The sequence below is a fragment of the Glycine soja genome, chromosome 4 (genome assembly GCF_004193775.1).
Source record: "Glycine soja cultivar W05 chromosome 4, ASM419377v2, whole genome shotgun sequence".
In the NCBI taxonomy this organism is placed as follows: Eukaryota; Viridiplantae; Streptophyta; class Magnoliopsida; order Fabales; family Fabaceae; genus Glycine; species Glycine soja.
The window spans coordinates 16991905-17011444 of NC_041005.1; the positions used below are offsets into that span (position 1 = coordinate 16991905).

Sequence of the window (19540 nt, forward strand, 5' to 3'; positions counted from 1 at the left end):
TTCTCCTCGGTGGCGTCACGATCTGCACCTCTCTCTCTCCTCCGTGGTGTTGTACGGCCATCACCTCCCTAGGCACCATCGTTGCGCCGCCGCCACCATAACATATTGTGATCCCACCCCAAGTCCCTCAGTAGACAGCTCCTAGAAACCGTCGGGCTCCGTCACCGACAGCCTCCACAACGCAGTGTTGTTTCCTAAGAGATCGTACGAAACCTTCATGCTAAGAGCGTTTCTGGAGAGAATAGTGAGAGAGTCGAGAAATGACACCGTTTCAACGACAAAGGAGGTGTGGTTTAAGTATTTGAGGCCATTCCAACAGCCATATTGATAGCCGAGGGAGGCGCCCATCCAGGCGTAGTCGAATTTGGCAGCGCCGCGGCGGGGGAGGGCGATGGTGGCGAAGGAGGTGTGGTGGTGGGAGTAGTGGAGGACCTGGAGGCCGTTCTTGGTGGCTGTGGAGCAGGTGTGGTTGTCTGCAGAGGTGTCCACGACGAATTGCACCTTGGATTGCACGAGGAGGAGGTTGGAGGTTGAGGGTGAGGGAGGAGTGGCATTAGAGAGAGAAGCGTGTGGCTTTACAGGCTTGGTGGATCTCCTCGGCGGAGTGGGGGTAAGAGTGGAGGAAGAAGAAAATGGAGCTCATAGAGATAAGAAGGAGGAGGAAGGTGGATTTGACTATCTAAGGATTGAAACTCGGAATGGGAGGAATGTGGGGATTTTTAGTTTTTTATTTTATTTTTTAAAACAAAATAAAGATATTAACAACAGCAGTCATTATCTTAAATCAATTATTTCAAAATTTTAAACTTAACAGAATATGATGTTTCTAACGAAAATCGAAATAAAGGACGGAAAATTAAGCATTTTAAAAACTTAAAAAGACTAAAGTGAAAATTTTAAAACTTAATATATCAAAATAAAATAATTGTGAAACATAATGGATCAAAATTGATAGTAAGCCTTTATTTAAAAAGAATAATTAGTAAATTTGATAAATATATTAAAAATAAAAAGGAAAAAAAATATAAAAAGTTAAAAACTAATAGTCAATGTTTTAAAAAATGTTACTTCGAGTGTGTTTGATAAAAGTAGCTTTTTTTAGTAGCTTTTACTGTAGTACTTGAAATAAAATTTTTTAAAACACTAGCTTCTAGGTTTTAGCTTTTTATATTTTCTTTCATTTTATCCTTAATGTATTTATTAAAATTTTCCATTATCCTTTTTAAATAAATCATGGTTTTATTGTGTTTATGTCATTTTACACTTTTCAATTACTTCAAAAGTTAGTTTTATCAAACATTTATAATTTAATAAGGTAATTTTTTAACTTGTAGACAGTTTTTTCGAACATAGCCTTTACCAAACACTTATAATTCAATAAGATAGTTTTCCAAGTTCTAGCTAGCTTTCCAGCTTTCAGCTAATTTAAAAAAACATACAGTTGCATTTCAAAAAACGCTAAAAGCTACTAAAAAAAGTTTGCTTATCAAACTAGTTTTTTAGCTAGTAAAAATAGCTAGAAAGTAGTTGAAATGTATTGTCGTATATAACTATAATATGACATCTCAGATCCAATTTGACTAGAATTTTTTGAAAAAGGAATATATTATTGAACTTGAACAATCACTTACTTATGGTTGGTTTAGATATTTGTTTGGAAATTATGTCATTTCGTCAGTTACATAATAAGCTATTTTATATTTGTGTTTTTTTCTTTATGTTTTAAGTAGTAAAAAAGTATTGAATCATAAAACAAATTAGGATCATTAAATGTTTTGATTTAAGCAAAAAATGCTAAGTTATAAATTTATGTCTTAACATGCATCAGATGGAAAGCCTCATGGTGTCTATATCTGTCTTAGCAAACAATAGCTCATGATTGTTAAGTCTCAACAATTATAAATATTTAATGCTATGATAGTTTGATATGTTGTATAAAGAGTGTATGTTTTATTCTCCATATGATATGCCGAAAAGGATGAAAGAGAAAGAAGTTAACAAAAAGCTACTTACTACATCATCAAACGTGTTAAAGATGGTTGAAAATTAATATCTACTTACACAAGATATGAAAATGCAAAAACAAAAAGATGAACAAATTGAATTATCAAATTAGTTGACAAGTTTGTGATAAGCATTAAATATTTTAACAAATATCTTCATCAACTGACAAAGACGAAGGTCGTTATAGTCACAACAATTATCTTTCAAAGGAAACCTATAAATAGGTGAAGCTTTATTGAACTCGAGTTAGAGAAAAACTTATATGCAAACAAACTTTCTAAGCAGTTCAAATTCTTTCCAAATTCTCTAAGTTAGAAACTTAGCTCTCAAAACCATTTATATATCGCTAGATTTTAGACTTGAAATTAAACATTGTATGTGTCTATGAGACAATAAAGTATATGTGTGCACTTAGGTCATACACAAATATGTGAGATATGTTGAAGTTTGAAGAGGTTTTATTTTGAAGTATACTTGGTTTATTTGCTTGAAAAGGCAAGTGTAAGACTACTTGGTGTTGAGCCAGCCTGAAAAATAATTCTTGTATCTTTTGGGTTAAGCAAGAACTAGGGTGGTGAATACAAACAAGTATAAAAACATTGGATTTTTATCCTTACTTTATCTTTTTTTATCTAATCTTGAATTGTGTTTCTGTCTTGCATGTTCATGCAAAAGTTTTGATAAAATTATGTTTTCAAACTTATCATTTGTCTCTTATATTCGAAGCTCTTAAAAATACACTTCTCATAAGACAATATAAATATTTTGTTAAGGTTTGTCAATTGTGTTTCCATGTTTCTACAAAAGGTTATTTATTTATTAGGTTTAAATATATTTTTTTGTCTCTCAAATTTGGGTCACTTTTATTTTTAGTTCCCCTAATTTAAAATTGATTTTTTTAGTCCCTATAATTCAAAAAATATTATTTGTGTACAGTGGTGCAATTTTATGGTAGTTTTTTTGCCACCCAATGCAAATTTGGTTTTATACTTTAACTTTTAATTAAACACAACTTCTAACAGTTTAAAATCCCCCAAATCAAGTAAAACAAAATTAAAAATCTGAGTGCATATCATTCATCTCCATCCCCAAATCAAGTAAAACAAAATTAAAAATCTGAGTGCATATCATTCTTCTCCATAATCAATCCCCACAATTAATCTCCATATCGAAATTAAAAATTCCAAATCCTAGAACCTTCTTCAGTGTCATGTTCAACTGAAGTGTTTTCTTTTTTTTTAATGTCACATTTGTTTGTTATTTATTACAGTCTTAATGATTACATTTATGTCCACCATGTAATGAATAATACTAAATTATCATATCTATGAAAGAATATAAGTCTATAAATATGATATTTCAACATTATTCATTATTGAATAATGTCCATAATTTATGTCATTGATTATTACATTATTTATTATAATATTTGGTGTGGAATGTCTCTCCCAATACTACCAAATAGTTAGGATGTCAACCACATGTTAGAATTTCTAATAAAAAAATTGCCTAAAAGATTATTTCCCAAACCTAAACCCCAAATGATTTCACCCAAGATGCATCAGCTATTTAACTAACTAATGAGTTGTCCACCAAAATAGAGAAAGTGAGGCTTTTTTTTAAATACATCTTCTCTTTCCTACTTTTTTTCAATCTACACCACTTTGTAATTTAATTCTCAATATTCTCTCTTCTTTTTGTTTTTTTTTTAATTTAAAATATTATAAAATATAAATGTTATATTATATAATTTTTTTAATTGGTTTTAAAATTACTTATTTATTAAATTAAATTTCATAATTTTGTTTTTTATTTTTTAAAAGAAAAAATATACAGATAAAGAAAAATAAAAAAATTCGATAAAATTAGAGTATAATTTTTTAGTTACTTTGTATGTACTTTTGTAGTTAAATTTATGTGTTGTTGATATTTTTTTTGTTATGTTCATTGATTAAAAAATAAGAAAATTAGTTAGTAGTATTAAAATAAACTAAAAAAAATAGTAAAAAAAATAATTGATGCATCTATCTTATACAATAGATATAAAATTTCAAAGAGTAGTAACTGCTATATTAAAAATATCTTTAAAAATATTTATTTAGCAGTTACTTTTTGCTTAAGTGATAAGAATTGATATTTTTATTATTCATTGGCTTGTAGACATGAAAAGAAAAAATTAAAATATCCAAAAGATACTAATAACGACTAAATATGAGCTATTTTTTATAATAAAAATATATTGAAAATATCTTTAAAAATATTTAATTAGCAATTATTTTTTGTTGCCAATCGAATCAATTTGGCAAGAATATGAACAAGAAAAGGTCATCCCGTTTCAACTTGCATTCTTACTGAAATGGACTAAGAAGAAAATGAACGAAAGTAGAAAAAAAATATGAAATTTACCTGCAACATGATCATAACATAAACAATTATCCTAACCTATCTTCATCTTAATTTTTTTCTTAACCAAGTGTAATTGTTTAAATATTTTATTAATAATGCAATATAATATTCTTCTATAAATAAGTTGTTAAACAAAAAGTCTTCTCATTTTTAATTAAATTTAATGACATAAATAAACTAATTATATTTAGTAATATAATTATATTAAAAATAATTATATTATAAAATTCAAATTTTAAATAAAAATATTCACTTAAAAAATTAAGTAAATTAAATAATAAAACAAAAATATATGTATCATTACAATATACCATATTTAATGAGTAATCAAATAACTTTTTAACATAGATTTACAGCAAATGAATATACTTTTTAACATTTAAATTTCAAAACAACCAATATTTAATGAGTAATCAAATAACTTTTTTCTTATATGAACCGTAAAATAAAGGGAAAAACATCGAGAGAACTCAAATTTGCTTGTATTAAAACTAAATATATGTATCATTACAGTATACCATACAAAAACAGTCGCATGAGTTGCGTGGATATGGTTACTTAGTAAAATAATGTTATAACCCCTTGTGTTATCATGTTTTCTACAAAAAGATTATTTATTTATTAGGCTTAAATTTTTTTTTTCTCTTAAATTTGGGTCACTTTTATTTTTGGTTTCCCAAATTTAAATTTAATTGTTTTTAGTTCCTACAATTCGAAAAATGTTTTGGTACAGTGTCACATTTTTTTATAAATTACGCGAATGATAAGAATCTTGATGCTGGTGTTCCCTTTCACTTAAAGGCATAATAATCTAAAATGACAAACATGGACCCAAATGATAATACATGGCAGCAACTAACTTCATGCATTAACAAAAGCCAAAACTTAAATTATAGCACTGTTTATGTACATTTTTTTTCCTTATATATATATATATATATGCTATTTGGCTACAATAGAATCATAGCCATTTGTAAATAATATATATTCACCAAAAACTCAAATAAAATGTTTAAAAAGAACTAGCATCTATGTAACTAAAAAAAAAATAAAAACCCTAACTAGGTAACATTCTCTTCTATGAAAATTGGGTAGGTAGGGTTATCGAAAGGAGATCTAGAATCCTAAGATTAAGTTATCTACTGCTTCCAAGAAGGGCAAGGCGACCACAAGTGCAAAATTAAGTCCTTGCCCCAAATTTCTCTGCAATAAGGGGGCGAACATCATCCACATCAACCAGTTTCTCAAGAAAGGGGAGCAAAGACATCAAAGCAGAGTCAGTGGGGTCGTCAAACCAACTTTTGATAGGAATCCCATTGTTAACTTGAAACCTGAATACCTGTGTCATGAAAACACATTTCAATTTTCAAGTATCATACACCATTGAACAACCAAACAAATAAAAAAGAACAGGAAACAGAAATGTTAGCAATACACTTTCTAACACACCCATTTGACTAAAATTTATTGGAAATTACAAATTTTTGTGAGATTCACTTCTTATTTAAAGAACCTCACTAGTGATTTCATAAGTCAATTTCTGATAAATTTTAACCAAAAGTAAATACTGTTAGAGAAGGTGTTAGAAACTATGTTGCTAGCACTCTTGACTCTTCTATTGGAAAATAATCACGATATAAGCCAAAGAAAGTATTTTCCAAAAAAGGAAGATATAGGGGCTTCATGAATATTGAAAAGAAAATGAAAATTAATACTATAAATGAGGCTTCGTTGAAGAAATTTCAAAGTGAAATTCTCACAGTACATTCTTTTGAACATGCTTTTTATTAACAGGTGAATTTTATGTGAATCTCATTGAATAAAAATGGGACCACATTCATTTTAGTAGGATCAACATAAAATTCACCCCAAGAATAAGATTGCATGGAAAATAATGCATTAAAAAGGATGATGCTAACAAGCAAATTTAGTATTCCTACAATACAGTACTTGATATAACACCAAAAATATTGTTTCATGGAAGAAACAATGAACTGAAAACCTGCAACAAAAGACCAAGGAAATAATACCTCTGGAGTGTTGTCAATTATGCATACTTTTGCCAGGTCAATTCCAAGAACTGTCAAATCCTTGACGCAGCGGCGATCTTTCCAGGTGCATGATTCTCGGTACACTCGTCGAGAAAAAAACTTTTTATCAGGATCAAGAACATCAAGCAATGTTTCAGCATACATGCGTTTACTAGCTGTGAAAATGATGATTTCAAACATCTCCGATACTTTCACCAAAAATTCTTGGAGAAAGGGCCTCTTTCGTACATATACAGTCAACTCCCTGTCTGTGATCATCTTAAATGTGAAGTCAGCCGCACCATCGCATTGCCCCATGGAAGAATGGATCAGCGTTTCTGTAGAAGAGTATAAAACAAGGTTCAAAGTCAAAGAAATCACAAATCATAAAAAATTGTTTAGAAAACTAATTTGAAAGGATTTCTCTAATTTATCCTATATCCAAATGTTGGATGACAAAATACAAAGTAAACTGAAAGAAATAACAGTGAAGATGCGAGAAAGAAGAGGTGGATATTCCATTTTATGTGATAATGGCTACTATCAAAATAGTTTAACTTTGGGAGTTAGTTCACCTTTGATAGAAATGATAGCTGTAGTAATAAAATATATATAAAACATTGCCCCATGGGGAAAAGCCATCTTTACATTTTTCTGGTGGTGAAGCACATTGATCAAGATATAATTCCCAGAAAAGTTCCCCATTGAATAGGTCAGTATTCATATGAGTATGCAAAGATGAAAGAAAATTACCATCCAAATCAAGGACAAGGGTAACCTTCTTCCTTTTGCTTGTTTCATTGATGAGTAATGCAGGCAATGAGTTAGCATCATCTGCTAACTCTAAAACCCCCTTAATGAATGTCTCTTGATCCCAATAATCTACTCTGTCTGAAGAAATCTCACTGGAGATGACAGAAAGTTCTTCAGTGAATGGAATGGCCTGATGGCACATGAGATGATTAACCCATGAAGAATCAGACGTCTGTTGAAACCCTATAGAGGATCCTCCAAAAGTAAAATCTGCTGCTCCTATTGTCTCCTTGAGAGTGGGATACTCCATATTTTCCTCAGTGCCATGGATGGTAAAATTTGTCCCAGGAAATAGAAGATCAGAAAGGTTATAATAGCTTTGGCTGTCATCAAATAAAGTTAGCCCATCAATGGGAAACCCAGTTTCATATGCAGAGTCAAGGTCAAACATTTGGAAAGTGCTGAAGAAATTGTCATCCAGCTGAGGTTCCCATGTGAACTGTTCCCTATTAACTGCAATGAGATGAAGGGAAATTAATAATAATAATTACAATTATAGTAAGTATCAGAAAAGGATATGCTAGAAGTATATTAATGCAGCCGTTTAACATTTACATTGGTTAGGTTCTAAGTTCAATATAGCTTCACAAAACTAGGTCACTGCATTTTGAAAGTTCACAAGTCCTGAATTCTATAAGAACAATTACTAATCTCAGAAATTATTGGTGGGGGCCAAAAATCTTTGTTTTGTCCAAATTATGGTGCTTTGGTTATTAGTTCTTTCCAAAGAGCTTGTTCGTTAGCAAAGCAAAGGATAGGATGGCTTTATCAGAAGGATGTATTTAACCTTTGTCAATTAATAGCTTATTATCTTTTGGTTTCACCAGGACAATGCTTCATCCTCAACTTTTGTATTGTCCATTGCTTCTTTAATCTAGTTTATTTATTATCTCAAAAAGAAAAAACAATATTTTAATTAGTATGGTTTCAAGCGGGTACCTGTTTCAAATTGCTGACAATGGGCATAATTAAGCCCATTATAAGGCAAAATTGCTTCTGAATCTGGGGAAAGAGAAGATGACAAAGAATCCTGCCATAAACAAGCCATCATAGTAAGTAATGTCAACCAAAAATAGTATTCATATTTTGAATTTTTTTCATATATTGCAAGAACCAATATTCATTGAATAGAAAACTCGAGGCATACAAATTATAAAAAAGTTAGTGGTTTATAATCACCAATTGGTACAATAGAATCATAAATTAGATTTCCACAGTGGATAAAATATGAAAATACTTCAATCTAGCTATCCCAACTGCAACTCCCAAACTAATATTTTCAAGACAAAAGTGAAAGTGCAAAATATTTTTATTTCTTACAGATAAACAATTGTAATTCAAGGACAGGATTTAATGTTTTGAGCAAAAGTAGTAATCAGATGCAACACTCAGAAATAGTTAAACACATGTGCAGTACACAGAATCTTAGGTTACTAAGGATAGAATCCAGAAAGCTAGATGTATAAGTAAATAAATAAATAAAGGAACAGATCAAAACTTTGCATATCAAAACTGAGTCTTACCCTTGCTACTACTGAATCTGTACATCCATTGAATGAAATATCAGTCTGCTCCATTGAATCTGTACATCCATTGAATGAAAGAGAGGGCTGGCCCATGTCTCCTTTATTGTCAAGATCCATAGAATATTCTTCATTTTTGCAAAAATCTACACCAAACATGTCCAATGAAAGAATGAGAGACGTTGATTACATTGTATGTTCTAAATTGAATGCCAAAAGATTTCAGGGAAAAAACTGCGTCAATGCTATAATAGTTTCTATTTAGTCATTTTCTGTCCTTTCAATCTGTTGAGGTTAAGGCTTACCATTTTGAGATGTTTGGCTGGAGATAGCTAAATTTACCAATTCATTAGTTACTCTAACAACGGTGGATTTAGATATTTTATTTGAATTCTGAGACACATGAGGATAGCTCCCATCTTTTTTGCAGGTTGCAATTGCCTTAGCCTTCATTTTAACAGCAGGCATTGAATCTGGACTTCTGAAGCATAGTCTAAAATTAATTCAAGCAATTGAAAGTTCTTAGTTTCTTTTAACTCGAAGAAACAAAAACAAAATGCAGGTCATACAAAACATATATGCATAAAATGAAATTCAAAATGGATCATAGGAGAATATACTAATCTGCATCAGCATTCATGCTTTTCTATATTAGCATACAGTAGCAAGTTAACTTCCAAAATCTCTCAAATAATCCAAAATTTATGGGACCCTAATAAGTAATACACTTTTATAATCATAAAGAACTAACAGGTTTATCCAACTATATGACTCACATGAAGGTTTTAAAGGCTTAATCTAGTATACAATGGCATGCACAGAAATTGTTCACACACTCCACCTCCCAATCCCCTTGCCAGCAGCTCAGTTAGCATGAGCTCTACTTTAATTCCTATGGTTGCTCTTCATCCCCCAATTCAATTAGGGGCACCTAATGGGGTGCCCTCGGCTAGACCCACAGGATCCTGTGGCACCTAGGCCTCACCAAAAATAAATTGTCCACCCAATGTCCAGAAAAAATTTACACACCCACAAGTTTCCCATGGGAAATTTTGACTTCAGGAAAAATTTTAAAACAAAACAAAATGTATAAGGGAAAATAATATTGCTATTGTTAAGCAATAGCAAAATCACCTATATTAAGAAGAAGAAAGTACAGTAGGGGATGTCTTTATTATTAATAATTTTATTTTTATTTTTAAATAGAAATTATTAAAGAGAAAAGACTTTTAAAACTAAAAATAAATCACTTAAATTAAAACACATTATCACTATGGCTCTCTTTGGCAAAATTAGCAGACAACATATGGCTGTGAACGAAGGGCTCATAACAGATAAATAAAAATATCATTAAAATAATATATTTATATCTTTTTTATATAAACTCTATTTATGCATACATTTAATATTTATTGTAACTACAATTAATAAATATAATCAATGTATAGCTTGCTAACACATTTCTAAAACAAGTAAGTATATATCGGGTTATACTCGTTTTTTAGAAGGAATACTTTAACACCTATGTACTTTTTCTAAAAGAAAGAAAGTGAGTGTACATCAGCAAACCCTTGTAGGATTATACTCGTTTTTCCAGAAGGAGTACTTTAGCACTTAAAAGTATAATAACTTGCTATTGTACTCCTAAAAAAGAAAGTAGCAAATCCCAAATTTAAATATTTAATTCACTTTAAATTAAATGACAACCCAAAAAATTAAATGCACTCTGAAATAAACATTTAGGAAACTGAAAATACAACCAAGAAATACCCAATACAGGTACCAGAAGCAGAACAGTGGTAAACCAAAACCAGGACCCCCGCACCCACAGTAAAACAAAAAACAATCCCAAATTCGATAAGAAACTGAAATCGTGTAGCTAAGAAAATCCCCAAAGAATGGCGAAAATGGCGTAGGTGGTGGTGATGACGCTACAACAAAACCCACAAGCAAAAAAAATCACGTGACACGTGAAAGACCGCGTTTGGGGTTAGTTATGAACGAGTTTTATTGTCTTGTTCTCTATTTTCCACCTGGACAAGGTACAACACAAAACCCACCCCAATTCGACACATCAAGAAAAGAAACAATTGAATTGAATCAGTTTCACTAACGGTTTTCGATTCAACCCAGGACAAGACTTCCAAATACCTCAAACCCCAAAGAAAATTAAAAAGAACAACGACCCAGGAAGACAAAAACATTTTTTGCTTTTTCTATAAGCTTTAAGAATCACGAATCACAAACCACAACAACGACGACGAAGAAGAACCCAATTCACATAACCAAATCAGAACAAAGGAAACCCACAAAGAGAGAAACTTCAATTTTCTCCTTGTCGATAATCTTAAACAAAACAAAATACGCGACCAGCAGGTATTGAACGTGACAGAGTGGAAGAACCCAATTCACAAAACAAAATCAAAACAAAACAACTGGAACCTCATTGAGAAAAAAAAATGGGACTTAAACTTTTTTTCTTTCAATATCAAAGCAGAAGAAGAACCCAATTCACATAAAAAACAAAAAATCAAAACAAAGCAGCTAGAACCGCATTAGGCAAACCCATAATTCAAACAACTTCACACAGAAAAAGAAACTAGTAAAAAAAATGAAATAAAATAAAATAAAAAACGCACCTATGATTTTCTCTCCCTTTCCCTCTCTTTCTCTCTCTTCTCTCTTACTTTCTCTTTCTAGCACACAGAGAAGTGAGTCAGAGAAGCGAAAAGGGGTCAACGGGGATTATCGTTGTTTTTGTGTGAGAGAATCTCTGCTTATATACTCGAGTTTGAAAAACAGGAGAAGAGGATCACAGTGGACGGCTGCGATTGGATGTAGCTTTACCGATCGACGGTGAAAAGATCGACACGTGGGGAAAAGGAAAGCACACAGCTCTGAAACTCATGCTAAGTGTCATGCTGCGGTCCAACTTGATGGGCCATAACTTGCTATTTGCAAGGCCCAAAACCCACATTTCTAAAAAGGAATCATTAAAAAATAAATCATAAATCACTACTCTTGTTTAAGAATAATTCCTGCTTCTAAAAAAGGAATCATTTCTAAAAGAAAGTTCTCGTATACTATGAGAATTTATATTTAGGGTACAACATGTGTTTTAGTTCTTGTATTTTTGGCATAAAAAAAATGGTATTAGTTTCCATACTTTAATCTCGGTCAATTTGGTTCTTGAACCTTAGAAAGTGTGTATCCCTCAACACAGACGACTTTTGTCACGAGAAGGGACGAGAATCATTAAAGTTCGAGGGAAAAAATGGATCAAGTGAAGTTCAATGACTAAAACCAAATTTTCCCAAAAATATAGGATTGAAAATATATATTTCTTTTTTATAGACGAAGATATATATTATATATAAAACATCACAAGGTGTGCTACGAGCAAGACATGTACAGGTCCAGAACACGTAATGCATATGTAAATGAAGCAAGCCTACCAAAAAGTAACAACTACAAATCCTACGGATCCCATCGGATGAATCTTAATGTATACCCATATGCAAGCATACATAAAGATGCAAATGGACATCCTAGCAATAACAATGCAAAGCCTAATAATAAAACAAGACAGGATCATAGATTCGTAAACCAACACGAGTCGTCCAAACAAGCACCAGCGAAACTAGCCACCTTCGAGCCAATAACTGCATCAAATCCGCATCGCCTTCTAATCTGTCATTACTGGTAGTCAGTCACCCGATATTAAATCAGATGTTCACCACTCCATCAAGGTTCCTAAGGCACAGAAAATGAGACTCTATCCGTTCAAAAAACGAATAATGGAAACCTTTAAGCTTGTATCGTAACCACAACCATGATTTTCAGACGCAGGTTATCTAGAATTTCTTCAAATGACAACACTCCCCCTTTGAACAACATGTGATTCCTCATAGTCCATAAACTCCATAACGTTTCTACCCAAACCACACTCCATGCCTTCCTAGCAATTTTCCCAAAACATAATGACCAATGACTCCAATAGTGCGCTTGTATATTATCTGGGATCACAATAGATATCCCCATCCAGTTATACCAAGTTTTCCAAAATTTTGTCCGACTCATAACATGTAACAAGCAAATGTGATATTGACTCCTCCACTCTGCCGCAGAATGGGCACAAGAAAGATTCGTCACCAACTAGCACCGAACTCCTCTTGAGATTTTGTCTCGAAGGCAGTTTATCAAGTGTTTCCCTCGCTCCATGCAAAATGCAAACTCGAAGGTGGAGCCTGCACTTGCCACAAAGATTTGAAGAACTTCCCATCATTGGGAAGCTTTGAAGTGGATCTTCAGATATCTGAAGGGAACATGCAAGGCAAGATTGTTGTATGCCAAGCATGAAAGCTCAATGGACGATGTGGTTGGATTTGTTGATTTAGACTATATTGGATGCTTTGACACCAGACGGTCACTTACCGGATATGTGTTTAAGTTCTACGGTAACACTGTGAGTTGGAAGTGCAACCTACAGCATGTGGTTTCACTTTTCACAACTGAAGCTTAATTCATTACTCTCACTGAGGCGATCAAGGAGGTTGTGTGCATGAAGGGTATGGCAACGAGCTTGCATACTAAGGTGAAGGATGTTAAGGTGTATTGTGACAGCCAAAGTGGCATTCACTTGACCAAGAATCAAATGTACCATGAGAGGATGAAACACATTGATGTTAAGTTGCACTTTGTGAGGGAGGTTATTGCAAAGGGGGAAGTAGTTGTCGAGAAGATCCACACTAAAGACAATCCAACAGACGCATTGATGAAGGCACTACCAGGGCCTAAGTTCAAACATTGTGTGCAGATCATGAAGGTTGAAGGAGCATGACGTCCAGCCAAGGTGGAGAATTGTTGTGTGTGGCTGGAAGATCATGGTTTGGACAACCGGGGTAGACAAGGGAAATTGTACTCAGCTAATTGGTTAATTTCTGTTATAACTTCTATAACAGAAATAATTATTTTCTGTTAGAGTCTATAGATATAAATACATTGTATTTATCAACTCTTGTATGTTCATGATTGATTAATGCATGAGTCCCTCTTCTGCTGAGAATTACTTGTCTCTTTACTCTCGTTTTCTCTCTCGTTTGTTGCGACCATCTCGAGTATTCGTAGGTTTTGTTTTGGGTAACATAACCGATAAGAGAAAATATATTTGAAGTAGTGTGTAGTAGAGTGTGTTTTTAATATTTCTCTTCACCCTTATATTTATAATGAGTTTAATGGTTATTTACTGTCAAACTTTTAAAGTATCAACTAATCCAAAATCATCATTGGTATGATTTCTAAAACAACACAAGACAAATACTTGAGTTACTATACAATTTTTTTATCATGTTCACTATTTGATAACCTTTTTAATATAAAATTTACTAAAATAATATAAAATTTACTAAAATAACTTTTTATATTAATTGTCTTAATGTGATTTACATATTATTATATATTATATGAATTCAAAATACAAAATATATATAGGTAAGCTAGTACAAAATTTGAACTCAAAATACATGACATGATAAGGTTGTCACTAGAGCTAGCAAAATGGATCAGGCATGTCAAGTTGGCCCATTGGCATGCCAGGCCAAGTTGAGCTAAACTAAAACAATGTTGGCCCAAATAGAACTGAGTCTATTTGGATTGGTCCAATGAGCCCACCAGGCCAGGTTGGATTCAAAAAACCTAAGCATTAATAGATCTCACAATTAATTAGGGATAACAAGAAAATTTAACAAAGTAATCCTATGTTTCTTATAATTAGAACTAGAAAAATATTGTCTTTTATTTCTTTTATGATTATGTTTGGCAAAACTAACTCAAAGTTAAAAACTTATCATATTAAATCATAAGTGTTTGATAAAATTATTTGTGGAAGTAATTGATAATATAAAATTACACAAATGAACATATTTATATTATGTTTTTATACAAATTTTAATTTTATTTTCTTCATAAAAATATATTTTGTAGTATTATTTGTAATTTTAGCATTAAATTAACATTAAAAACTTATAGCTTTTTATTTATAAAATATAAAAAAAATTACATAAACATATTATATATTGCTATCAATATCATATAAATAAAAAGGTAAAAATAATAAAATTTCACCTTAAATAGAAAAGATTTAAAAGGAAATCTAATAAATGTTCAAGTAAAAAAGACAAAAAAATAATATAAAAAGCTAGAAGCTAACGCTTTAAAAAACGTTACTTCAAAAAACATTTTACAAAATGCAAAAGGCTACTAAAAAAGTTAGTTCACCAAACAATCAAACAATCAAACAAACTTTTCAACTTACAAAAAAAGTTAGAAGCTAGTTGAAATGTATTGTTAAACACACTCATATAGGACCCAAAGTAGTATAAAGATAGGATAAACTATGTTTTTAGTCCTAGAACTTTTTGACATGTTTGGTTTTGGTCCTTATACTTTTTGTTGACCTTGACTAGTCCTCTAACTTTATTTTTGTCCAACATTTTAGTCCTTTTGTTTACTTCGAACGTTAAACGATGATGTGACAAAATTATTATTATCTTATTATGATTCGATTTTTGAAGGCTAAAAACTGTCATAAATTATTTAATTAGGAAAAAAAGAAAACTCTTAAACTTCCAGCATCAAACCATAAATCGAAACAAATCAAATATAGGAAAAGAAATAACAACTAAAGAATCAAGAAACACATTAAGGCTCCTAGGTGTATACTTCTATCTCCAATTACTTGTCACCCCCCACATCGCAACCACATCCAAACTCGTCACCCCCCACATCACAACCCCAACAACCATCATTGAACCCAATCCAACACCACCAATAACCCAAAGTTTGGGTGTGTTCTCCAGTTTGTTGGATATGGTGATCCGAGCTCTAAGAGGTGATGACTCTAATGGAAGCAAAAGCAAAAGGATCGTGTTCTTCTTTTCCACCTCATGGACCACCATGCCTCCGCGACAACCCTTGTCAAGGAGAAGCAAAAGCAAAGGCCTCCTTTTTTGGGAAGAAAGTGACCAGAGACACATTCCTCTATGGCAACCCTTATGATAATTGTAGCATGTGATTACTTTTGGCATCAATTTCACACAAAAATTATCTGTTTTTTCCTTAATTTTTAGCATTTACTAGTTTTTCTATTATTAATAAAACTTTTAGCATTTACTAGTTTTTCTTTTGTTTTATTAGAGTTTTGGAACACCAAGAAGAGGAAGGAAAGCTGTCAATGAAAGAAAGTTTGCCCAACGAGGAGGCTCGTGCAGAGAAGCCCACGTGGCAGCCCAAAAGTGGAGAAAGAAGGCCACATCATTTGAAGAACTCTCCCAGCGAACAAATCCCTTTGGAAGGAAGAAAATGCAATTCAATTTGGAATTCAGAAGAGCTTTCTCAATGAGCAAAGCCTATTGAAGATGTGACTCTTGGATTTCACGAAGAGTTCACCCAGCGAGCTGCAACTCGCCAGTGAGCAGTGTCTGAGGTGAAGTGACAAGATAAGGGCCTTGGGCCTAATATAAAAGTACATTCTCATTAGGATCATAGGGATATTGACCTAGGGCTTTGTGAAGGGGTTTTTGCACTATTTCATTTAGCTTCTTCCATTTTTCACCATTTCAATCCCAATCTTCTTGTATTTATTTCCTTTGTAAGACTTTTCATGACAATGAGAGGCTAAACTATCCATTGTTAAGGCTTAGGTGCCAAAAACTCTTGATGTAATTATCTTTACTACTCATTTAATGTTATTCCTATTTCATTACTTCTTTTCTATATTTATTGTTTTGGTATGGCTTGATCATCCATGTGCATATTGTTATAGTGTGATTATCATTGAAAAATGTTTTTATAGTAGGAACTGAAAAGATGTTTCTAATTAAATCACCTCTAGGGATAGAATGAGATTAATTAGCCTTGTGATAGACCATTGTTCTTAAGGCAAAAAATCACTTAGTTTAGCTTGCTAAGGAATTAAGGGTAAAACCAAGTGATATAGGCTCTCTCACATGAGGGATCATGGTTTGAGTAGATTAGTTGGTTAGGGTGATGTTAAGAGTAGTTTTGAATGAGAAAAAAAATCATTTTATTACATCAAGACCTATTTTGGTCAACCAAACACCCAACAATTCCCTTAATTTTGCATTACACCATATTTTTGCCCTCCAAGTTTTTGTGTTATTGCCTTTTAAGCCTTGCCCCATTTTTTTTGGTGTTTTTGTTTATTATTGCTCTTTAAATTTCTGCTCTTTTAGATTCAAAACTCAAACAACTATTTAATATACTATTTTGGAACTGGTTTTCATGCAAATTACCTTCCACAATCAAAGTCCCTATGGAGATGATATTTGTTTAATTTGATGCACTTGTTAATTGGTTAACACCTCGATCTAGGGGTCTGGGTTTGAATAGAGAGTTTTTTTTGTACTGTTGCATTTTTTTAGTACTGCGATTTTGCTTTTAGATGCGAAGGAAGTGGTGGTTGCAACGATGGAGGAAGCGAATTCAAGACCTATGAGATTGTGGGCTTTGGTGAAGAATGTGTGTGATTTTTCTTTTTCGATACTACGTTTTTTTGGTTGTTCTTTGCTTTGTATTCTTTCTAGTTTGGTGGGTGTGGATGCCTGATCCTAAAAAGTTAAGAATAACAAAGGTTTGAAATTGGTTCTTTCCAACAAGGGTCATTCTTCTTGAAATTTGCCTCATTTTAAGTTTTTCTTGGACAATTTGCAATCTGATTTTGTGATTTATGAAATGGTTTGGATGAAGTTTGATTGTTCAGGTTCTAAGTTGCTCGAGCTTAAGTAATTTGAGGGACTAAAAGCCGCGATAAATTATTTAATCTTTTAAAAATTATTTAATCGTAAAAAATTTAGTAAAGAGTTCATCATGTTGATCATTAGAATAAACAAATAAGGTATTGACATTGAGGACATCAAAGATCTATTTTATAGTAAAATGTAAACTAATAAATTCTTAGTCAAATTTCCAAAATAGAACCTTAATCACCTAGCGAAAGCTAGACTCAATGTTGAACCATCTATAAGTAGATTGAGCAAGGCTTAACCAGGTAAGTAGAAACTAACCTCATGCGTAACCACGTTGCGATCATCATCATCAATTGAGGAAGAGAGGCCTAACAACCAAGTAGGATAAACAAATTACTGTCAAAATAATACTAGCAACACATCTTTCAATATTGGCTAAAAAATTAAAATTGTAAATTTTTGTAAGCTTCACTTCTTATTTAATGCATCTTAATTGTTCATAATATTATAATTTCTAATAAATATTAATCACCTAAAGCAAAAAAGCTCATATCCCCATGTTTAATCGCTAAGGCTAGAAGCAAATAATGTCTAAATTAATATAATCAAGTCTTCAAGAACAGCCATGATAAACAAAAGGTGGGATAAATCTCAAAGAACATGAGATATTGACAACTTCAAGAGCCTTAACGAAACATATGAAATAAATCTTAAAGGCAATACGAACACGATGGCCATACCCTGAAACAATAGATTTGTGGAAGCAGAACAGACCAAAGAACAAGCTCTTAATTTGTAGGAGAGAAAAATAACAAAAAGTTGAGACCAAAACAAAAAAGGTGAGCTTTGAGATCCATGGTGAAGAAGAAGGAGAAACTTTTTTCTTTTTTCTTCATGCCAATGTTTTATATTCCATATTGAGGTAGAAGGAATGATTCCTCTTGTATATTTTTGAGTGATTTGTACAAATATACACAAAATTTGAAACCAATCTATAAATATTAGGGATTATGATCAAACTATCAAAGAAAACAAAAAAAATATGGAAACAAGAAAACAGAGAAATAAAATTAGAAAAAAAAATTAAGATAGTCTCTCAACATAACTAAAAAATCATTTAAAAAAACATACTTAACAAATATATTTTTTTAAATATTTTTTTATCAAATTATTCTTCTTAAAAAGATTAGCTGTTTAATTGATAGTAAATAAAAATGAAAAGATTTTCATAACTTTAATATTGATATTTTTATTTGATCGTCTATTATGTTTTATATGTTTAAATTCATTTGAAATATATTATTGCGGTGCTTAAAAATGTTAACAAGATCCCTTACATGTTAAAAAAGTAAAAAGGGGTTTTTTTTTTTTACTGTAATGCGTAAATATGTGTTCCTATAATTTTTAACTGAGGTCCAATATAATTTTTAATATTTTTTAAAAAATTTTATCCAATATCCTAAGTCACTATTAAAACTAAGAAAAAAGAAAGAAAAAATAAATACTAGAAATACGAAAGTTAAGTACATTAAGATAAACAAAAAGATTTGTTAAAAAAATAATAGGACACTTGTAATTTTAAATTACAATAAAGTCATATAAAAAATAATTTTCCGTAACTATTTCTGCAAATGAAATATTGTCTTCAAATAAAATAAAAGAAATAAAATAAAAATTGAAAGTGTAGGTTGATTAAAAATGGATAAAAAAATTTTGTTTTAAAAAAATTAAAACATATATAAGTTGAATAGTCTAATGTTATATTTTTACAGTCACTTATAAAGCGTAATACCATAACGTTATAAATAATACTTTCATGTAGACTATTTGAATACACAAATACGGAATTTTACTTTCGAAAATTTTAATTATTATATTTAAATAGAATAAAAGGTGTATTATTCGGGCTTAGCAAACCTCAATGCTCGGTGATCGATCAAGTAGCTTACACGGAATTTAAAGAATCTGACAAAAATATAATCAAGGTAAAAAGAAAACT

General features: G+C 31.5%; 1 protein-coding gene across 2 annotated transcripts; it reads right to left on the bottom strand.

Moving 5' to 3' along the window:
* Window positions 1-5256: 5256 nt before the first annotated feature.
* On the bottom strand, window positions 5257-11523 carry LOC114409447. Of its 2 annotated transcripts, none has more exons than XM_028372912.1 (7): window positions 11416-11523; window positions 9082-9257; window positions 8777-8922; window positions 8193-8283; window positions 7194-7706; window positions 6441-6778; window positions 5257-5749 (listed from the first exon to the last, which is right to left on the bottom strand). In XM_028372912.1, exons 2-7 carry the CDS (start codon window positions 9242-9244, stop codon window positions 5591-5593), a joined length of 1410 nt encoding a protein of 469 aa, XP_028228713.1. In that variant the 5' UTR covers window positions 9245-9257; window positions 11416-11523; the 3' UTR covers window positions 5257-5590. The 2 variants fall into 2 exon arrangements, with proteins under 2 accessions (XP_028228713.1, XP_028228712.1); XM_028372911.1 differs by having other exon boundaries at window positions 9082-9269.
* Window positions 11524-19540: the final 8017 nt, after the last annotated feature.

Coding starts and splice junctions, on each gene's coding strand:
- LOC114409447 (XM_028372912.1), bottom strand. CDS start 9,244: ATGCCTGCTGTTAAAATGAAGGCTAAGGCAATTGCAACCTGCAAAAAA. Junction 8,923..9,081: donor CAGCCAAACATCTCAAAATG/GTAAGCCTTAAC, acceptor TGTTTGGTGTAG/ATTTTTGCAAAAATGAAGAA. Junction 7,707..8,192: donor TTGTCAGCAATTTGAAACAG/GTACCCGCTTGA, acceptor ATCTCATTGCAG/TTAATAGGGAACAGTTCACA.